Genomic DNA, 19,034 nt, shown 5'->3' on the forward strand with positions numbered 1-19,034 from the left:
TAGTTTAGAAAATTACTGGTCCACATTGGCAACATTTTATTCAGACTATAGGACAAAGGCTTTTTAAATATATACTGATTAACATACAGTAACTCAAATGGACATATACTGGTATGTTTAACTGCAGCACTTCAAAAGAATGGGATTAGAATGCCCAGAACACATTGCTCAGTTAAATCTAGAATTATTGTAGAATGTCTGCAGATCTTTCATCCTCTGCTTCCCATCTTCTTAGAGAGCAAAGAAGAGTCTATTGCAAACCATTCCAATCATGAATCCAGAATTCTCATCACAGAACAAATACCACCCCCAGAACATAACATTTTTACTACTGCTCCTGCTCGAAAAGTAAGTAAACAGTGACTTAAGGTAAGAGGTTAGAGGTTAAATTTAAAGTTTTGTCCTATGAAGAATGACTTCTTAAATTCTATTAATTAAATGGAACTTACTTTGTGTAAACTTTGAAAGAATGAATCCAAGTTCTATTTTGGAAAAGCATAGTTAAAAACCTGTTGCAGTACTGCAGTAGATAATTATCAAGAATTGACTTTGAGTTGATCGACATATTTGATGTTATTTATTTGGTTTTGAAGCAAAACAGTTGTTTCCTATACTTCTACAGTTTAATCAAAAACATAACATCAGAAAAAAGTTTAGTAAATATGCTTATTTAGTATACACTTAATTTTATACAGAAATATCAGACTGCAGGTGTCCCCCTCCAAAAAACCCTGATCTTAAATGGATTCATGTGCTTAATGGTGTTAATTTCAGTATTTGTTCATGTGTTGTCTCTGAAAAAAATCAAAGTCCCTAGGACAACTTTTTCCCCCTTAGTATAAATGTAACTATCTTCAGCATTTCCATTGAAAAATTTTATGCAACAGGAAAAACAATATAGATTGAAGAAAAAGAGAAAATGTTAAACAAAAATGATAAATAATGAAAATAAAAAAATAAAGAAGCAGCTCCTAATCTCCTTTTACAACAGTTACAAATACATTTATCATCTATCCCATTCTAAAGTTACATTATGATTCCATTCTTTCCACATTTTACACTTTCTAATCATGAGATCCATAAATCACCAATTCATTTTTTTCCATTTTCCACAAAAAGTCCATAAAGAGTTTCCAGTCAGTAATAAATGTACCGGTTATCTAAGGTATTTTCATCATAATTGAGTTACTATTGAGTATAGTAAGGTGGCCAAGCCACCAAGGTGGCGCAGTGGTTAAATGCAGCACTGCAGGCTACTGCTAGATCAGCAGTTCAGCGGTTCAAATCTCACCGGCTCAGGGTTGACTCAGCCTTCCATCCTTCCGAGGTGGGTAAAATGAGGACCCAGATTGTTGGGGGCAATATGCTGACTCTCTGTAAACCGCTTAGAGAGGCCTGAAAGGCCTATGAAGCGGTATATAAGTCTACTGCTATTGCTAAGTCTACTGCTATTGATAGTACATGCCCAGTCAGATTGGGAGAATTGATCTCCCCTGACATTAATTTAAACCATTAGTGAAATGTTTTTAATACTTACCTTTTCATTATGATGTTGTTTTTTTAATATATTTTTTAATTTTTAATTTAAAACAAATACAGCATCCTTCTTTACATGCTATAGAAAATGTATCAGTTGGTTACAAAAAGACTTTTGTGCATCTCTTCAACAGTCAACAAACATAATTCATATTAACTTAAGTATTTTAACTCAAATATTTACACATTTAACCATCATTATATTTCCATTTTCATTTGACTATAATTGTTTAAGCATCCTTCATCATAAAATATACCAAAATTTAATACACAACCACATACTGACATACTGATTTTGTTTATATTGGATGATTCGTGCCTCATATCTTTCAATTTTTCTAGCTGTTGCTGTTATCCGCTGTTTTACAATCTCTACAGCTTCATTGATGTTTCTTGTATCCAATCTATATCTTCTGATTAGCCGATCTATGGTTTTGTTGTTTTTAAGCCGTTGCTCATGCATGTTCTTTAAGTTACTAGCATCTGCCCTTAATGGCCTTAATGGCATTTGTGCGGATAGCTTGTTCTTGCGCAGCCAGGATTAGTTTCTTTCTTTAATGTACCTGTTGTTAACCATAACCAAGTTTGTTCACTGTCCACTTTATCTTTTATTTTTTCCAGAAATTGGCCATGCAGTTCTATGTTCTGCCAACTCTCCATTCTTGATTTTATCACATGTTTTCTGTATTCTTGTTTTGTCTGTTGGGCCTTCAGTAGATTTTTGTTCTTTACTTCGATTAATAGATGTTCTTGACTTTCTTTTAAATAATCAGCCAGTGCATGTTTTTTTTCTTCAACTGTTTGCTTCACTTGTAATAATCCTCTGCCCCCTGATTTTCGGGGCAGATATAGTCTATCAGTATCACCACGTGGATGTAAACTGTAGTGCATTGTCATTAGTTTCCTGGTTTTTCGGTCCAAAATGTCCAAATCAGCTTGTGTCCAGTTAACTATACCAGCTGTGTATCTTATAACTGGTATTGCCCAGGTATTTATGGCCTTGATTGTATTTCCACCATTCAATTTAGATTTCAAAATTTCCTAACTCTGTTGGTGTACTCTCGCCTGACAATAGTTTTTACTTCTCCATGCTTGATGTTATCCAACTGCAGAATGCCTAAGTATTTGTAGGCTTCATTTTCTTTGCATTTAATTAATTGGCCATTGGGCATTTCAATTCCCTCACATGCAGTGATTTTGCCCCTTTTTATGGATACAGTGGCGCATTTTTCCATGCCAAACTGCATTGAAATATCGGTGCTGATTACTCGGACTGTGTTTGTCAATGATTGGATTTCTATTTCTGACTTTCCATAGAGTTTCAAATCATCCATATATAGTAAATGCGAAATTTTTTCAGCTTCTTTGGCTGTTTGGTAGCCTAATTTCATTTTTTTAAGATTACTGATAGTGGGATCATTGCGATGATGAAGAGAAGAGGTGAAAGTGAATCACCCTGGAAAATTCCTCGCTTGATATTAACCATTCCGTAGATCTCATTCCCTACTGCCAACTCAGTTCTCCATTGTTTCATCGCCTTTTCAGTAAAGGATGTAATATTTTTGCTAATGCCAGTTGTTTCTAAGCATTTTATGATCCAACTATGTGGCAGTGAGTCAAATGCCTTTTTGTAATCAATCCAGACCATATTCAAGTTTGTTTTTCTGTTCTTACAATTTTCTAATATCATTTTATCAATTAGAAGCTGATCTTTTGTGCCCCTGCTCCTTCTTTTGTTGCCTTTTTGCTCTACTGGCAAGATGTTGTTTGTTTCCAAATAATCCATCATGTTATCTGCAATAATGCCTGTGAGTAATTTGAAGGTTGTTGGCAAGCATGTTATTGGTCTGTAGTTTTCAGGTGTTGTTCCTTTAGTTGCATCTTTCTGAATCAAGTATGTTTTTCCAGTTGTCAACCATTCATCAATTTGGCCCTTTTGTAAAATTTCATTCAGTTGCCTGGCCAATATTGCATGTAAACTGGTCAGATATTTGAGCCAGAAACCATGTAATTGGTCCTTTCCAGGTGATGTCCAATTCTTTACCTTTTTAACTCGATTTTTGACCATCTTAGTTGTTATTTCTAATACTTGCATTTGTTTGTTGCCAATGCTTTTCTCAATTATTATTATTATTATTATTATTATTATTATATAATTGTATCACAGCGGCCAGTTATTTCGCCGGATTTGGCATTGGTTACTAGTCGGGCCCCACCCAGGGGCCTAGGACGTCGTAACGTATTTTCGTAATATGCGTGCAGATCCAAGCAGTGCGGCTTTTTGCATTTGACTGATGGTGATTTTGTCAATTTTTAACTGTTTTAAATGTAATTCCAGTGCTTTTGGAATAGCACCCAGTGTGCCAATTACCACTGGAATTACCACTGCTGGTTTGTGCCATAGTCGTTGAATTTCGATTTTTAAGTCCTGGTATCTTGCGATTTTTTCATGTTCCTTCTCGGCGACCCTGCTATCACCTGGTATTGCGATGTCTATGATTGTGACCTTATTTTTCTCAACCAGTGTGATGTCTGGTGTATTATGCGCCAGTATTTTGTCGGTTTGTATACGGAAATCCCACAAGATCTTGACCATCTGATTTTCGGTGACTTTTTCAGGCTGATGTTCCCACCAGTTTGTTGCTGTTTTAATATTATAATTTTTGCACAAATTCCAATGGATCATTTGTGCTACTGAATTGTGCCGCAATTTATAATCAGTCTGCGCGATTTTTTTACAGCAGCTGAGTATGTGATCAACAGTTTCATCAGCTTCTTTGCAAAGTCTGCATTTGGCATCATCAGAGGATTTTTCGATTTTGGCCTTAATGGCATTTGTGCGGATAGCTTGTTCTTGCGCAGCCAGGATTAGTGACTCTGTTTCTTTCTTTAATGTACCTGTTTTTAACCATAACCAAGTTTGTTCAGTGTCCACTTTATCTTTTTTTTTTTCCAGAAATTGACCATGCAGTGCTTTGTTCTGCCAACTCTCCATTCTTGATTTTATCACATCTTTTCTGTATTCTTGTTTTGTCTGTTGGGCCTTCAGTAGATTTTTGTTCTTTACTTCGATTAATAGATGTTCTTGAGTGTTTTTTAAATAATCAGCCAGTGCATGTTTTTCTTCTTCAACTGTTTGCTTCACTTGTAATAATCCTCTGCCCCCTGATTTTCGGGGCAGATATAGTATATCAGTATCACCACGTGGATGTAAACTGTAGTGCATTGTCATTAGTTTCCTGGTTTTTCGGTCCAAAAGGTCCAAATCAGCTTGTGTCCAGTTAACTATGCCAGCTGTGTATCTTATAACTGGTATTGCCCAGGTATTTATGGCCTTGATTGTATTTCCACCATTTAATTTAGATTTCAAAATTTTCCTAACTCTGTTGGTGTACTCTCGCCTGACAATATTTTTTACTTCTCCATGCTTGATGTTATCCAACTGCAGAATGCCTAAGTATTTGTAGGCTTCACTTTCTTTGCATTTAATTAGTTGGCCATTGAGCATTTCAATTCCCTCAGATGCAGTGATTTTGCCCCTTTTTATGGATACAATGGCGCATTTTTCCATGCCAAACTGCATTGAAATATCGGTGCTGAATACTCGGACTGTATTTGTCAATGATTGGATTTCTATTTCTGATTTTCCATAGAGTTTCAAATCATCCATATATAGTAAATGCGAAATTTTTTCAGCTTTTTTGGCTGTTTGGTAGCCTAATTTCATTTTTTTTTAAGATTACTGATAGTGGGATCATTGCGATGATGAAGAGAAGAGGTGAAAGTGAATCACCCTGGAAAATTCCTCGCTTGATATTAACCATTCCGTAGCTCTCATTCCCTACTGCCAACTCAGTTCTCCATTGTTTCATTGCCTTTTCAGTAAAGGATGTAATATATTATTATTATTATTATTATTATTATTATTATTATTATTATTATTATTATTATTATTATTATTATACAATTGTATCACAGCGGCCAGTTGTTTCGCCGGATTTGGCATTGGTTACTAGTCGGGCCCCACCCAGGGGCCTAAGACGTCGTAACGTATTTTCGTAATATGCGTGCAGATCCAAGCAGTGCGGCTTTTTGCATTTGACTGATGGTGATTTTGTCAATTTTTAACTGTTTTAAATGTAATTCCAGTGCTTTTGGAATAGCACCCAGTGTGCCAATTACCACTGGAATTATCACTGCTGGTTTGTGCCATAGTCGTTGAATTTCGATTTTTAAGTCCTGGTATCTTGCGATTTTTTTCATGTTCCTTCTCGGCGACCCTGCTATCACCTGGTATTGCGATGTCTATGATTGTGACCTTATTTTTCTCAACCAGTGTGATGTCTGGTGTATTATGCGGCAGTATTTTGTCGGTTTATTATTATTATTGTACAATTGTATCACAGCGGCCAGTTGTTTCGCTGGATTTGGCATTGGTTACTAGTCGGGCCCCACCCAGGGGCCTAGGACGTCGTAACGTATTTTCGTAATATGCGTGCAGATCCAAGCAGTGCGGCTTTTTGCATTTGACTGATGGTGATTTTGTCAATTTTTAACTGTTTTAAATGTAATTCCAGTGCTTTTGGAATAGCACCCAGTGTGCCAATTACCACTGGAATTACCACTGCTGGTTTGTGCCATAGTCGTTGAATTTCGATTTTAAGTCCTGGTATCTTGCGATTTTTTCATGTTCCTTCTCGGCGACCCTGCTATCACCTGGTATTGCGATGTCTATGATTGTGACCTTATTTTTCTCAACCAGTGTGATGTCTGGTGTATTATGCGCCAGTATTTTGTCGGTTTGTATACGGAAATCCCACAAGATCTTGACCATCTGATTTTCGGTGACTTTTTCAGGCTGATGTTCCCACCAGTTTGTTGCTGTTTTAATATTATAATTTTTGCACAAATTCCAATGGATCATTTGTGCTACTGAATTGTGCCGCAATTTATAATCAGTCTGCGCGATTTTTTTACAGCAGCTGAGTATGTGATCAACAGTTTCATCAGCTTCTTTGCAAAGTCTGCATTTGGCATCATCAGAGGATTTTTCGATTTTGGCCTTAATGGCATTTGTGCGGATAGCTTGTTCTTGCGCAGCCAGGATTAGTGACTCTGTTTCTTTCTTTAATGTACCTGTTTTTAACCATAACCAAGTTTGTTCAGTGTCCACTTTATCTTTTTGTTTTCCCAGAAATTGACCATGCAGTGCTTTGTTCTGCCAACTCTCCATTCTTGATTTTATCACATCTTTTCTGTATTCTTGTTTTGTCTGTTGGGCCTTCAGTAGATTTTTGTTCTTTACTTCGATTAATAGATGTTCTTGACTTTCTTTTAAATAATCAGCCAGTCCATGTTTTTCTTCTTCAACTGTTTGCTTCACTTGTAATAATCCTCTGCCACCTGATTTTCGGGGCAGATATAGTCTATCAGTATCACCACGTGGATGTAAACTGTAGTGCATTGTCATTAGTTTCCTGGTTTTTCGGTCCAAAAGGTCCAAATCAGCTTGTGTCCAGTTAACTATGCCAGCTGTGTATCTTATAACTGGTATTGCCCAGGTATTTATGGCCTTGATTGTATTTCCACCATTCAATTTAGATTTTAAAATTTTCCTAACTCTGTTGGTGTACTCTCGCCTGACAATAGTTTTTACTTCTCCATGCTTGATGTTATCCAACTGCAGAATGCCTAAGTATTTGTAGGCTTCATTTTCTTTGCATTTAATTAGTTGGCCATTGGGCATTTCAATTCCCTCAGATGCAGTGATTTTGCCCCTTTTTATGGATACAGTGGTGCATTTTTCCATGCCAAACTGCATTGAAATATCGGTGCTGAATTATTATTATTATTATTATTATTATTATTATTATTATTATTATTATTATTATCCTTTATGTATAATCCAAAGGGATTGCTAATCTTCCTTACATGGGTACCATTCAATATTCATATCCAATTATACTCATCATAACACTACACATTGTATACATTAGTAACATTATCAGTTGTTTATTTAAGCTATATCTATTATCAATAAATTTCACTAAGTTTAACTAGTTTTAAATTATGTTGCCATCTATCAACCTGTGTCTTTCCAACAGCAAAACAGTCTCATCTTCTGCCATTTGTGGTGTCAATCCTCTAATCATCTTCTTGATCAGCTTTGTATAGACTTCTCTTAGCAACTCCTTGATCTCTCATATAATCTTGATGCCCTTTTTCTGTTTCCTTATTCACTAATTGGATTACAGTATAAATTAATTTAGTGCCTCTGATTTATTTAGGTGATATTGAAATACTTGATAGGGATTGAACATTTAGCTTAGATTAAACTGTCTATTGGAACCTAACTATTGTTTATAGTGCCTCTGCTATGTATATTATAACTTGCTTTGAATGAGTCAGCCTCTGACTTCTACAACAAAAAAAATCATCGCAATATGTTTAAACGAGATCGATTAATTCATGATTATAAAAAGCACTAACATGGACAAATTAAAATTTTAGAGTTGGTGTATGTGAATGGGGAACAGACACACATACAAGTGTTGGTATGATATTTTCTATAAATTTAATTAGAAAATATGATATTTCAATACCATTGTTTTGGCATTTAAGAAGGCATTTCTTGGCATTTCAGTAGAATGGCTTATCTTAGAGAACATATATGCCTTTCTCAAGCCAACATGCACTCTGGAGCTCCCCTTTGCAGTAGATTTAGATCATCTGTGAGGTAGAAAGGAATCATTTTAGTTGGACAAGAGACGACAAACTCTTAGAGCTGAAAAGGGCAATTTAAGCCATTGAATCGAAGTTGCTGTTTAGTGCAGGAATTCAAATGAAACATGGCTGGCTAAAGTCTGCTTAAAGGCATACAGTGAAAGGAACTGCTACCTCTCTGAGTCATTGTTCCCTTGTTGACACTGTCATTGTGTTGGAATGAGGTAATTGAGGGTTTTCCAATTATGTCCTCAAGCCACTTTCTCTACCACCTTTTACAGTGTAGTTCATTGGTCAACAAGCCTGAAGAACAAAAAGATGAATCACCATCATCATGGAGGCTAAGCTTGCGGAAAACTAGCAGCCAAAATGCACTTAGTGAGGACAGCATGCCCCGTGACAAAGAGAAAGGCAGCTCCATCTATTACTCTTCTTCAACCCCTCGGATATCTGCACTATTAGATAACCAAGAAAAGGTACACAATCATTTGGCTTCCCTGTCTTTGAAATCTATGTTTTGAAAACTAAAATAATGCTGAATAGTCTAATTGCTGTTTTGTTTTGTTTTTGTGCAATGTTATACTTGTTAACTAGAATTAGGATTTGCTTTTTCTGTCATACAGAAATTGACTTAACTCCATTTGAGGAATGGAATCTATGATACCGTATATACTCGAGTATAAGCCGAGTTTTTCAGCCCACTTTTTGGGCTGAAAAAAGCCGCCTCGGCTTATACTCAAGTCTACAACTGGATCCGGCAGTGCTGTTGCCTGTTGGAGGAGGAGGAGGCGAACCAGCCTGCCACCGCCAGCCCCGCCGCTCTTCCCGCCCCCTTCCAAGCCCCACAGTCCAGCGGACGCAGCAGAAGCAGCCCCGGGGCTCCGCTGCATTTTCTGGATGGGGTCTCGCAGGAAGGAATCCCCTCTCCAAGGGATCCCCGTCCAGAAAATGCGGGGAGCGGCAGCGGAGCCCTGGGGCTGCTTCTGCTCCGTCCGCTCCTCTCTGCTCTCCTGTCGCCAGCTGGTGGGGCTGACCCTGATCCATAAACACTGCCGAATTCAGCCTCGGATCTTTGTCAGGACCTCTTTCTGGTCCGCCTCTGAAGTCCATATTCTCCATAGTCTCTCGAACTGCTCCCCCCACCTCCAGTTTCTTCCTAGTTTGATCCCACGTGCCGCTGACCTAGGAACCGCATACCTCCCAGCAGTTTTTTCAGGCTGCTCCCAGATGGGAAGGGAGGGGGATTGTAAACCCCTTCCACACCCTGGCTCCTCCTCTTCCAGAGTTCGGGCTCTCTTTCTTTCTTTCTTTGAAAGAGAAGCCCAAATTAGCCAAAGGGGGGAAAGCGAGCGAGCGAGCGAGCGAAGCAGTGGGAGGGGGAAAGGTCCCTGTGAAGCCCTGCGGCCAAGGAGCGCTGCCTGCTTTTTAAGAAAACCTGGAAGGGGAAGAGGGCGGGTTTTTTCCCCCTCCCTTTTTCTTTTCGTTCCCGTGGCTCAGCCTCTCCTTTCCTTGGGGCCGCTGACCTAGGAACCGCATACCTCCCAGCAGTTTTTTCAGGCTGCTCCCAGATGGGAAGGGAGGGGGATTGTAAACCCCTTCCACACCCTGGCTCCTTTTCCTCCAGAGTTCGGGCTCTCTTTCTTTCTTTCTTTGAAAGAGAAGCCCAAATTAGCCAAAGGGGGGAAAGCGAGCGAGCGAGCGAGCGAAGCAGTGGGAGGGGGAAAGGTCCCTGTGAAGCCCTGCGGCCAAGGAGCGCTGCCTGCTTTTTAAGAAAACCTGGAAGGGGAAGAGGGCGGGTTTTTCCCCCTCCCTTTTTCTTTTCGTTCCCGTGGCTCAGCCTCTCCTTTCCTTGGGGCCGCTGACCTAGGAACCACATACCTCCCAGCAGTTTTTTCAGGCTGCTCCCAGATGGGAAGGGAGGGGGATTGTAAACCCCTTCCACACCCTGGCTCCTCCTCTTCCAGAGTTCGGGCTCTCTTTCTTTCTTTCTTTGAAAGAGAAGCCCAAATTAGCCAAAGGGGGGAAAGCGAGCGAGCGAGCGAGCGAAGCAGTGGGAGGGGGAAAGGTCCCTGTGAAGCCCTGCGGCCAAGGAGCGCTGCCTGCTTTTTAAGAAAACCTGGAAGGGGAAGAGGGCGGGTTTTTTCCCCCTCCCTTTTTCTTTTCGTTCCCGTGGCTCAGCCTCTCCTTTCCTTGGGGCCGCTGACCTAGGAACCGCATACCTCCCAGCAGTTTTTTCAGGCTGCTCCCAGATGGGAAGGGAGGGGGATTGTAAACCCCTTCCACACCCTGGCTCCTTTTCCTCCAGAGTTCGGGCTCTCTTTCTTTCTTTCTTTGAAAGAGAAGCCCAAATTAGCCAAAGGGGGGAAAGCGAGCGAGCGAGCGAAGCAGTGGGAGGGGGAAAGGTCCCTGTGAAGCCCTGCGGCCAAGGAGCACTGCCTGCTTTTTAAGAAAACCTGGAAGGGGAAGAGGGCGGGTTTTTCCCCCTCCCTTTTTCTTTTCGTTCCCGTGGCTCAGCCTCTCCTTTCCTTGAGGCCGTCACGTTTACTGTTTGCAGTTCCTTTCTTCGTATAAAAACCCCTCTGGCTCCAACGGGACCTCTTCCAAGAATTAAGGACTGCGCTCAGTTTCTGAAAGGTGGCCACGATCCCCAGTGGAAAGGCGTTATTCCCCTCAGTTGTGAGGGCAATGCTGCTCGCGACTTTCCCCTAAATGTTGGAGAAAACTTTTCATTTGGGAAGGACGATTGTAACAGGTTGAGATTTCCTTTCAAAACAAAACAAAACCAACCCCTCCCCCGGTCCCAATGTTTCAAACAACCCCCTTTCCTGCTGGGAAGAGCCCAGCCAACCCCCCGTCCCTTCCCATTCGAAAGGGAAGCTCGTATCACCTTCTAGAGAAAGTGGCAAATGCCCTCCGTGACTTCCTTGGTTTCTCTCCGGGCTCTGCTCTTCGGCATTGCCCTTGGGGAAAACTGCTGCGGTTTGTTTCCGTGAATATATTAACAGGCGCGCGGAAAGCAACTAATCCAAGGAGCTTACATAGTCCAGCCAAGCGAGTCTAGTTTCCTGGGGTCCCTTGCTCGCTCGCTTTCCCCCCTTTGGCTAATTTGGGCTTCTCTTTCAAAGAAAGAAAAAAAGAAAGAAAGAAAGAGAGCCTGAACTCTGGAAGAGGAGGAGCCAGGGTGTAGAAGGGGTTTACAATCCCCCTCCCTTGCCATCTGGGAGCAGCCTGAAAAACTGCTGCCGCGCCACGCCTGCGCCTCAAACAGAGCTGGGTCCAATCAGCCTTTTTCCCCCTTTTTATGCCCTGTCTCAGACGTGCGGGCGCGCATGCTGTGAACTTGCCCACTTAGACGTCGAGGTTGCCGCATGCACTCTTGTATTTTCCCCTTCCTCTTACGTGCCCCCCTTGGTGCAGCGGGCTAACGCTGGTGAAAGGAGTGGGGTGGACACAACTGGTAAATTATAAACCACAGATTTTAATCCTATTTAATTTTTAATGGTATCAAATTTAGCTATAAAGAAGAGAGAAAGAAAGAGGGAGTGTGTGCACAGGAGTGTGGATTTTCTAAAAACCCCATTGAATCCAGAGGAGGGAAGAAAGAAAGAAAGAAGAAGTGTGTGCACAGGAGTGGGGATTTTCTAAAAATCCCATTGAATCCAGAGGAGGGAAGAAAGAAAGAAAGAAAGAAGAAGTGTGTGCACAGGAGTGGGGATTTTCTAAAAATCCCATTGAATCCAGAGGAGGGAAGAAAGAAAGAAAGAAGAAGTGTGTGCACAGGAGTGGGGATTTTCTAAAAATCCCATTGAATCCAGAGGAGGAAAGAAAGAAAGAAAGAAAGAAAGAAAGAAAGAAAGAAAGAAAGAAAGAAAGAAAGAAAGAAAGAAAGAGTGTGTGCACAGGAGTGGGGATTTTCTAAAAATCCCATTGAATCCAGAGGAGGGAAGAGAGAAAGAAAGAAGGAGTGTATGCACAGGAGTGGGGATTTTCTAAAAATCCCATTGAATCCAGAGGAGGGAAGAGAGAAAGAAAGAAGGAGTGTATGCACAGGAGTGGGGATTTTCTAAAAAACCCATTGAATCCAGAGGAGGGAAGAGAGAAAGAAAGAAGGAGTGTATGAGGGTGGGAGATTTCCTAAACCCCATTGAATCCAGAGGAGGGAAGAGAGAAAGAAAGAAGGAGTGTATGCACAGGAGTGGGGATTTTCTAAAAACCCCATTGAATCCAGAGGAGGGAAGAAAGAAAGAAAGAAGGAGTGTGTGCACAGGAGTGTGGATTTTCTAAAAACCCCATTGAATCCAGAGGAGGGAAGAAAGAAAGAAAGAAGAAGTGTGTGCACAGGAGTGGGGATTTTCTAAAAATCCCATTGAATCCAGAGGAGGGAAGAAAGAAAGAAAGAAAGAAGAAGTGTGTGCACAGGAGTGGGGATTTTCTAAAAATCCCATTGAATCCAGAGGAGGGAAGAAAGAAAGAAAGAAGGAGTGTGTGCACAGGAGTGGGGATTTTCTAAAAATCCCATTGAATCCAGAGGAGGGAAGAGAGAAAGAAAGAAGGAGTGTATGCACAGGAGTGGGGATTTTCTAAAAATCCCATTGAATCCAGAGGAGGGAAGAGAGAAAGAAAGAAGGAGTGTATGAGGGTGGGAGATTTCCTAAACCCCATTGAATCCAGAGGAGGAGTGTGTGTGTATTTGTGTGTGTGTGTGTGTGTGTGTGTTAGAGAGAGAGAGAGAGAGAGCGAGAGAGAGAGAGAGAGAGAGAGAGAGAGAGAGAGACTATCACTGTGTTGTAGCTTATGATTCTTGATGAATGTATTTTATTTTATTTTATTTATGTACACCTAAGACAAATTCCTTGGGGGTTCCAATCAGGCTGCTCTATGCAAACAGTCATGTCATCACTTTCTATAATATCAGCCTGCATTAGGCCTCAAAAGATACGGTACCCAAACAAGTCTTTTTTTTTTTTAATCCTGTTAGAAATGGATCCCAGTACTTCTACCGGTAATCCTCGACCAAAACAAAAACGCAGGTCATTCGAAGCTGGTTTCAAACTTAAGGTTGTGTCAAGAGCAGAAGAAAGCAATAACAGTATTGCAAGTAGGGAATTTTGTGTTGATGAAAAACAAGTGAGGGAATGGCGGAAAAAGAAAGCTGACTTGGAAAAGATTCCAAAGTCAAAAAAAGCTCAATGTGGTTTAACAACTTCATATGGGGCTCTAGAGACTGAATTGTATGAATGGGTTATGGAGTGTCGTCAAAATGGTTACTGTGTAACACGCATGGGAATTCGCTTACGTGCCCTTCAAATGGCACAAGATGACAAATTTAAAGCACCAGGCATTGAAAAATTTGTTGCGTCAGCAGGATGGTGTACCCGCTTCATGAATAGGTTTTCCCTATGTTTGCGGCAAAGAACAAAGATTTCACAGAAGTTGCCAAAAGACCTTGATGAAAAAGTGATGTCATTCCATTCATTCATCATAAAACAAAGAAGGATCCATAACTATGACCTGGGAGATATTGGAAATATGGATGAAACACCTATGACCTTTGATCTTCCAAGCAACAGAACTGTGGCAAGTTTGGGAGACAAAACTATTTTTCTCAGAACTACAGGAAATGAAAAAAACCATTTCACATTTGTTCTGTCATGTTTGGCTAATGGAACTAAGCTGCGGCCTGTCATTATTTTTAAAAGAAAGACCTTGCCTAAAAAGGTCAAATTCCCACCACGAATTACAGTGCGCGCACATATTAAAGGCTGGATGGATGAAGACGGAACAAAAAAATGGCTGGAAGAAATTTGGAAAGAACGACCAGGAGCAGCCTTAAAGAAAAAACCATCATTGCTAGTTTGGGATATGTTCAGAGCCCACACATCTGATGACATAAAAAAAAATGGCAAAATCTTCTCAAGTTACTTTGGCCGTTATTCCAGGTGGGCTTACATCTGTATTGCAACCGCTAGATGTGTGTTTAAATAAACCTTTTAAAGACCGTGTGAGAAAGATGTGGCATGAATGGATGTCATCTGCTCAAGCCCGACTGACAAAAGGTGGAAATCTGATGAAGCCCGACATAGAATTGATAGCAAAGTGGGTTCGTGATGCATGGGAAGAGATTCCGGAGGACATGGTGCGACACGCCTTCAAGAAATGTGGCATTAGTAATGCTATGGATGGCAGTGAAGACAGCGCTTTGTATAAGAACGACAGCTCTGATGGTGATGACTGCGAACTCAGTGATGATGACAATGTCTATGCTGATAACCTCACACTAGCTAATGCTGAAGCTCTGTTTGGACATACAGATGATGAGGAGGAATCCAGTTTTGAAGGATTTTAACTCTTATGTTTTAGCTTGGTTGCTGAATGAGCTAAGGTTTTTGTACATTTAAAGTTATTGTTGATACCATATTGTTTTTATTGACCCTCTTTTCCACTTACAGAGCTAGTTATTTATTTATAAATAAATAATATTTATTTATTCAAAAACATTATTGGTATCTATTTTTATTTTTGAAATTTACCGGTAGCTGCTGCATTTCCCACCCTAGGCTTATACTCGAGTCAATAACTTTCCAGCTTTTTGGGGTAAAATTAGGTGCCTCGGCTTATATTCGGGTCGGCTTATACTCGAGTATATACGGTAGATTGTTATCTATCTTTTCTCTTTCAAAATCTAACACTTTTTCTTCACTTTAAATTATGAATACAGATTATATTGGTGCTGATCTTGATCATGGTCAGTGCTATCCAGCACTTACTTCTAATTGTAGTTCCTCTGTGGATTGGTTCAGCTCTAATGCTATTGGTCTTGGAAAAGGCAGTGATGTGCTCTGTTTGAAAAAGTCATTCCTAGATCCAAATGTCTTAGATAATTCTTGTAGTTGGTACTTGGTCTCCAAGTAAATGATTTCTAGATGAGTTATACCATCTACTAAGGTCTGGCTATTGATCACTGTTGTGAATGGCCTGTAGTTGGAGATGAAGAACTTTTCTATATTCTTCCCAATATTATTGGGGAGGAAGTCGTTGAGCCCTTAGACATTCAAGTGTTGGGTGGTCCAGGGTATTGGTCTCTCCCCATCTTATTTAATGTCTTCATTAAGCTGCTGGTTTCATCAATATATTAAATATAATTAAATTATGGGTTTGAAACTAATTTTGTATCCTGAAATGTATGAGACTGAAAAATTGTACATTTTTTCTGTACAATTGTACAAAAGTGCACAATTCCAAAATACTTTGAGGGGAGTTATATATTTGTTTACTCCTGTGATTTTAAAAAAATTAATTATGCACATTCCTTCATGTTATATTATGTATCGAACAATTAAAAAAAGTAAAACATTTTTCTAAAGTAAGAATTGAGACAATACTGTAATGGATTTATACACAATTATCAGTTCAGATTTGGTAAGCAGTTAATTTAAAATAGTGTATGTCAAAATTATGTATCATTTTTCAGCCATTGTTTGAGATAATTATTTTTTGTCCAAAAATTGTTATAATTTAGGAATTTGTTCTTATTTCAGCAGGACAAGGATAATAGGATCTATTTTGCTTCAATATCCCCTCGAAAATTAAATAATACAGGTGACATTGAAGAAAAAGAAAACAGGTAAGAGCCTTTCAATAGATTTATAGGAGTAAATGTTTATGGCCTGAATTTGTGAAACAGTTTTCTCCCTTGCTTTCCTTATTTCTCCTACATCTTGGTTACATTTTGCAATAAAAATATAAACCCATAAAAATCCACCAACAAGTCCATATAATTTTCTTGGCAGTGGGGTTCCCCCCCCCCCAATTTTCTAGTCTAGCTAATAGGCCTGTTATTTAATAGACTTCTTCCACTCAAATATGAACCAGATCCAAGACTGCTTAGCATTTGGAGACCAGCCAATTCATTTTATCATTAAGCTATAACTGAAGTTATATAACTATAACTAAAATACTGTTCTGATACAGTAACATTTATTAGTTATGACTTCCTTGCTTATTTATTTATCAAATTTATATAACTGTCCATCTGACAAATGTGATGCCTCCTTATGAGGTGCAGGAACATCCTTCTCCCTTGAAGAAGAATTCATAAGCACTAGAACCCAATCATACTGTATGTCACCTCCTAGGTGAATTTAGCTATTTGTGTGGGGAGGTGGACATGGAATGAATGAACAAATGGCCAAGCTCATAGTCAAAAGGACCCTGTCCACTTCCTCTAACCCAACACATTCAAAGCATTCACAGATAACAGAGCAAGACTGTGACCCTGGCATTTCCTCAGGACCTGCACCAAGGCTGTAGTTCTTTTATGTCACCACCTTAAAAATTATAAGAGAATTGAATATATATGGTTTTTATTTCACATATAGTTTACATGGTTTGTCTAATTAGTCTTACATTTTAGAATGAAATATTTCAATTACTGCAAAATACAAAAATAACCAGAGAACAGGACCTGTTCATACACATTATACACTTTACTCAAACTATGTATTTTAAAAGTTATCTATTAGAACTGTTCTTCAAAATTGATTCTTATTCTAGTCTTTAATTCTTATCAGTGTATATTATTATTTACTGACAGTTCAGGGAACATAAAAGATATTTATATAAAATGCTGTGTTCTTAACAGCTGGTTTTTATTTTCCAGTATTTTTTTTCTCCAGCATTAGTTTGATCTTGGCAAGCATGCATTTTGCTTGGATTTGGGTAAATAGATCAGAATGTGATTACAGTTGAAATACTGCTGTTATAGACTACCTGCATATTTCTCAATGGCATAGGTGCATTTGGATGACATACTCAATCCCAGAAAATTCTGCTTGTTTTAATATTAAAAGGTTGTTGCTGTCCCTTATTTATTTTTAATGTATTATGCCAACTGAATGCAGTTTAGGAACACTGCTGAACAAGGAGCAATTCATCACACCACTCAGTTGACTTAGCAATTTAAAAGTGAACCAGAGGATGGTGATTTTTAACTTTTATAGGTTAAGGGAGAAAGATTTTGGTTGTGTTTGTGGCTAAACCACGCAAAACAGAATGTCAAACCAGTATAATCTTTGTGTCTTATCATAGATTGTCAGAATTGAAGAATATAAAACACAAAATTGTAATCACACATACACCCTCTTTCCCAATTTGCCATTTTAGAGAATCTGCTGTTAACTTGGTACGGAGTGGTCCTTACTCTCGCCAACAATGGAGGGAGGAACCAAAGGGGAATGAAGCCCCTACAACTGGTGCACCTTCCACCTACATATCTACCTATTTGAAAAGGTAAGGTGTATTTAAAACTTTTGGTGGAAAAGCGTACAAGATTGCATTAACTTTAAACAGTTTAGTAAAAATTCTGACTCTCATAAAACCAGAAAAGTGGAAAAGCAAAATATAAACGGCATAGCCCATCTACTTGCCTCTGTTTGCATAATTAGAACATTGATTTATCAACATTTTAATTTTTTTCTACATGAAATCTTTATCCATATAGAAAATATATCTTGTGAAAGAGGAGAAATAAAAGAAAGTGTTATTTTAATCTAAAACCATACTGGGGGTTAAGGGTATCATTGTGGAAATACTGAAAATTTTGCTTCTTGTGTGCTATGCATACACTTTTGCCATTTGCTTTGAAATAATTAAAAAAAACCTGAAAAGCAAATATGCAGACATTATTACATACAGAAAAGGGTATATATGTATAGTTTTTATAGGATTTTTTTTTCATAAATCTGGAAAAGACATGGCCAATATTTTAGCCTAGATGAGTTTAAAAGCAGGGTTGAAAAACATAACATTTTGGCAGCAGTAGCTCATGTGCTGAGAATGTGGCATAGGTATCAGCAATAGGGTTTAGTTACATTAGATAATGTAACTAAAAGTTGTATTAATGTCAGGTTATGTTCTGAAAAGGAAAGTATATTTCTTTTTGAACCATCTGCATGTAAATTATTCTTACAATGAATTATATCATTAATGTCAGCCCAGCAGCCCAATGATAGAAGGGATTATTCCTCCGCTTCACAAGCTGTCTTTAAAGAGATAGCAAGTATTCCGGTAAGCTTTGGGATAGTACAGGTGGTAAAAACACGAGAAGAACATAGAAAATAGGCCCATTGCTCAATTAGAAATACATTCCCATAATAATACGTATAGTCTCCTACTTGCAATACAAATTGTTTTCATTTTTAAAAAATTCAGTATTGCAAGCATAGCTTTAAATATTTTAATGGCTTGTTTGTTTATGCTGTTATTAGTTAGGCCTATTACAAACACACTTGTGAAAATAACTATTTATTTATTTATTACATTTATATGCCACTCATCTCATTATCCAAGGTTATTCTGCATTTCTTCTAATCTGATTCCAGGATTTGTTAGAGCATTTGTGTCCTTGGATTTTATAATTCTTAGTTTGCCCAAATTATCAGGTATAGGATAAATCAATTCTGATTAATTCTGGAAAAGCAACATAGGAGAAATCAAAAGAAATGTACAACTGGATCGTAATCAAACTTAGCAGAAGCTTCAGGTTTTTTTTTCCATAATAGCATTTTATTTTACTAAACTCTAGTTTAAGTAGAATATTGAGTTCAAAGTATTTGATATTTATTTATTCATTGTTGCCTGTTAGGTAAAGAAAAACTAGCAGTCTTAATTTTTAATTAGGCTGCTTACAATCACAGCATTTTTGATAATACAAAAATTTACCTGATCACAGATAGCTTGCTAGCTGTAATCTAAACTCTTGCATTATTGATTGTCTG

At 38.7% G+C, this 19,034-nt stretch overlaps 1 protein-coding gene across 1 annotated transcript in view; it reads left to right on the top strand.

Moving 5' to 3' along the window:
- The window catches only part of PPP1R12B (protein phosphatase 1 regulatory subunit 12B), a 121,966-nt gene that overhangs the window by 27,696 nt on the left and 75,236 nt on the right, over window positions 1-19,034 (top strand). Inside the window, 4 exon segments of the mRNA XM_032217511.1 lie at window positions 236-348; window positions 8,541-8,735; window positions 15,798-15,883; window positions 17,422-17,547. Of these exon segments, the coding sequence (XP_032073402.1) occupies window positions 236-348; window positions 8,541-8,735; window positions 15,798-15,883; window positions 17,422-17,547 (520 nt within the window).

The sequence above is a fragment of the Thamnophis elegans genome, chromosome 5 (assembly GCF_009769535.1).
Source record: "Thamnophis elegans isolate rThaEle1 chromosome 5, rThaEle1.pri, whole genome shotgun sequence".
NCBI lineage: Eukaryota > Metazoa > Chordata > Lepidosauria > Squamata > Colubridae > Thamnophis > Thamnophis elegans.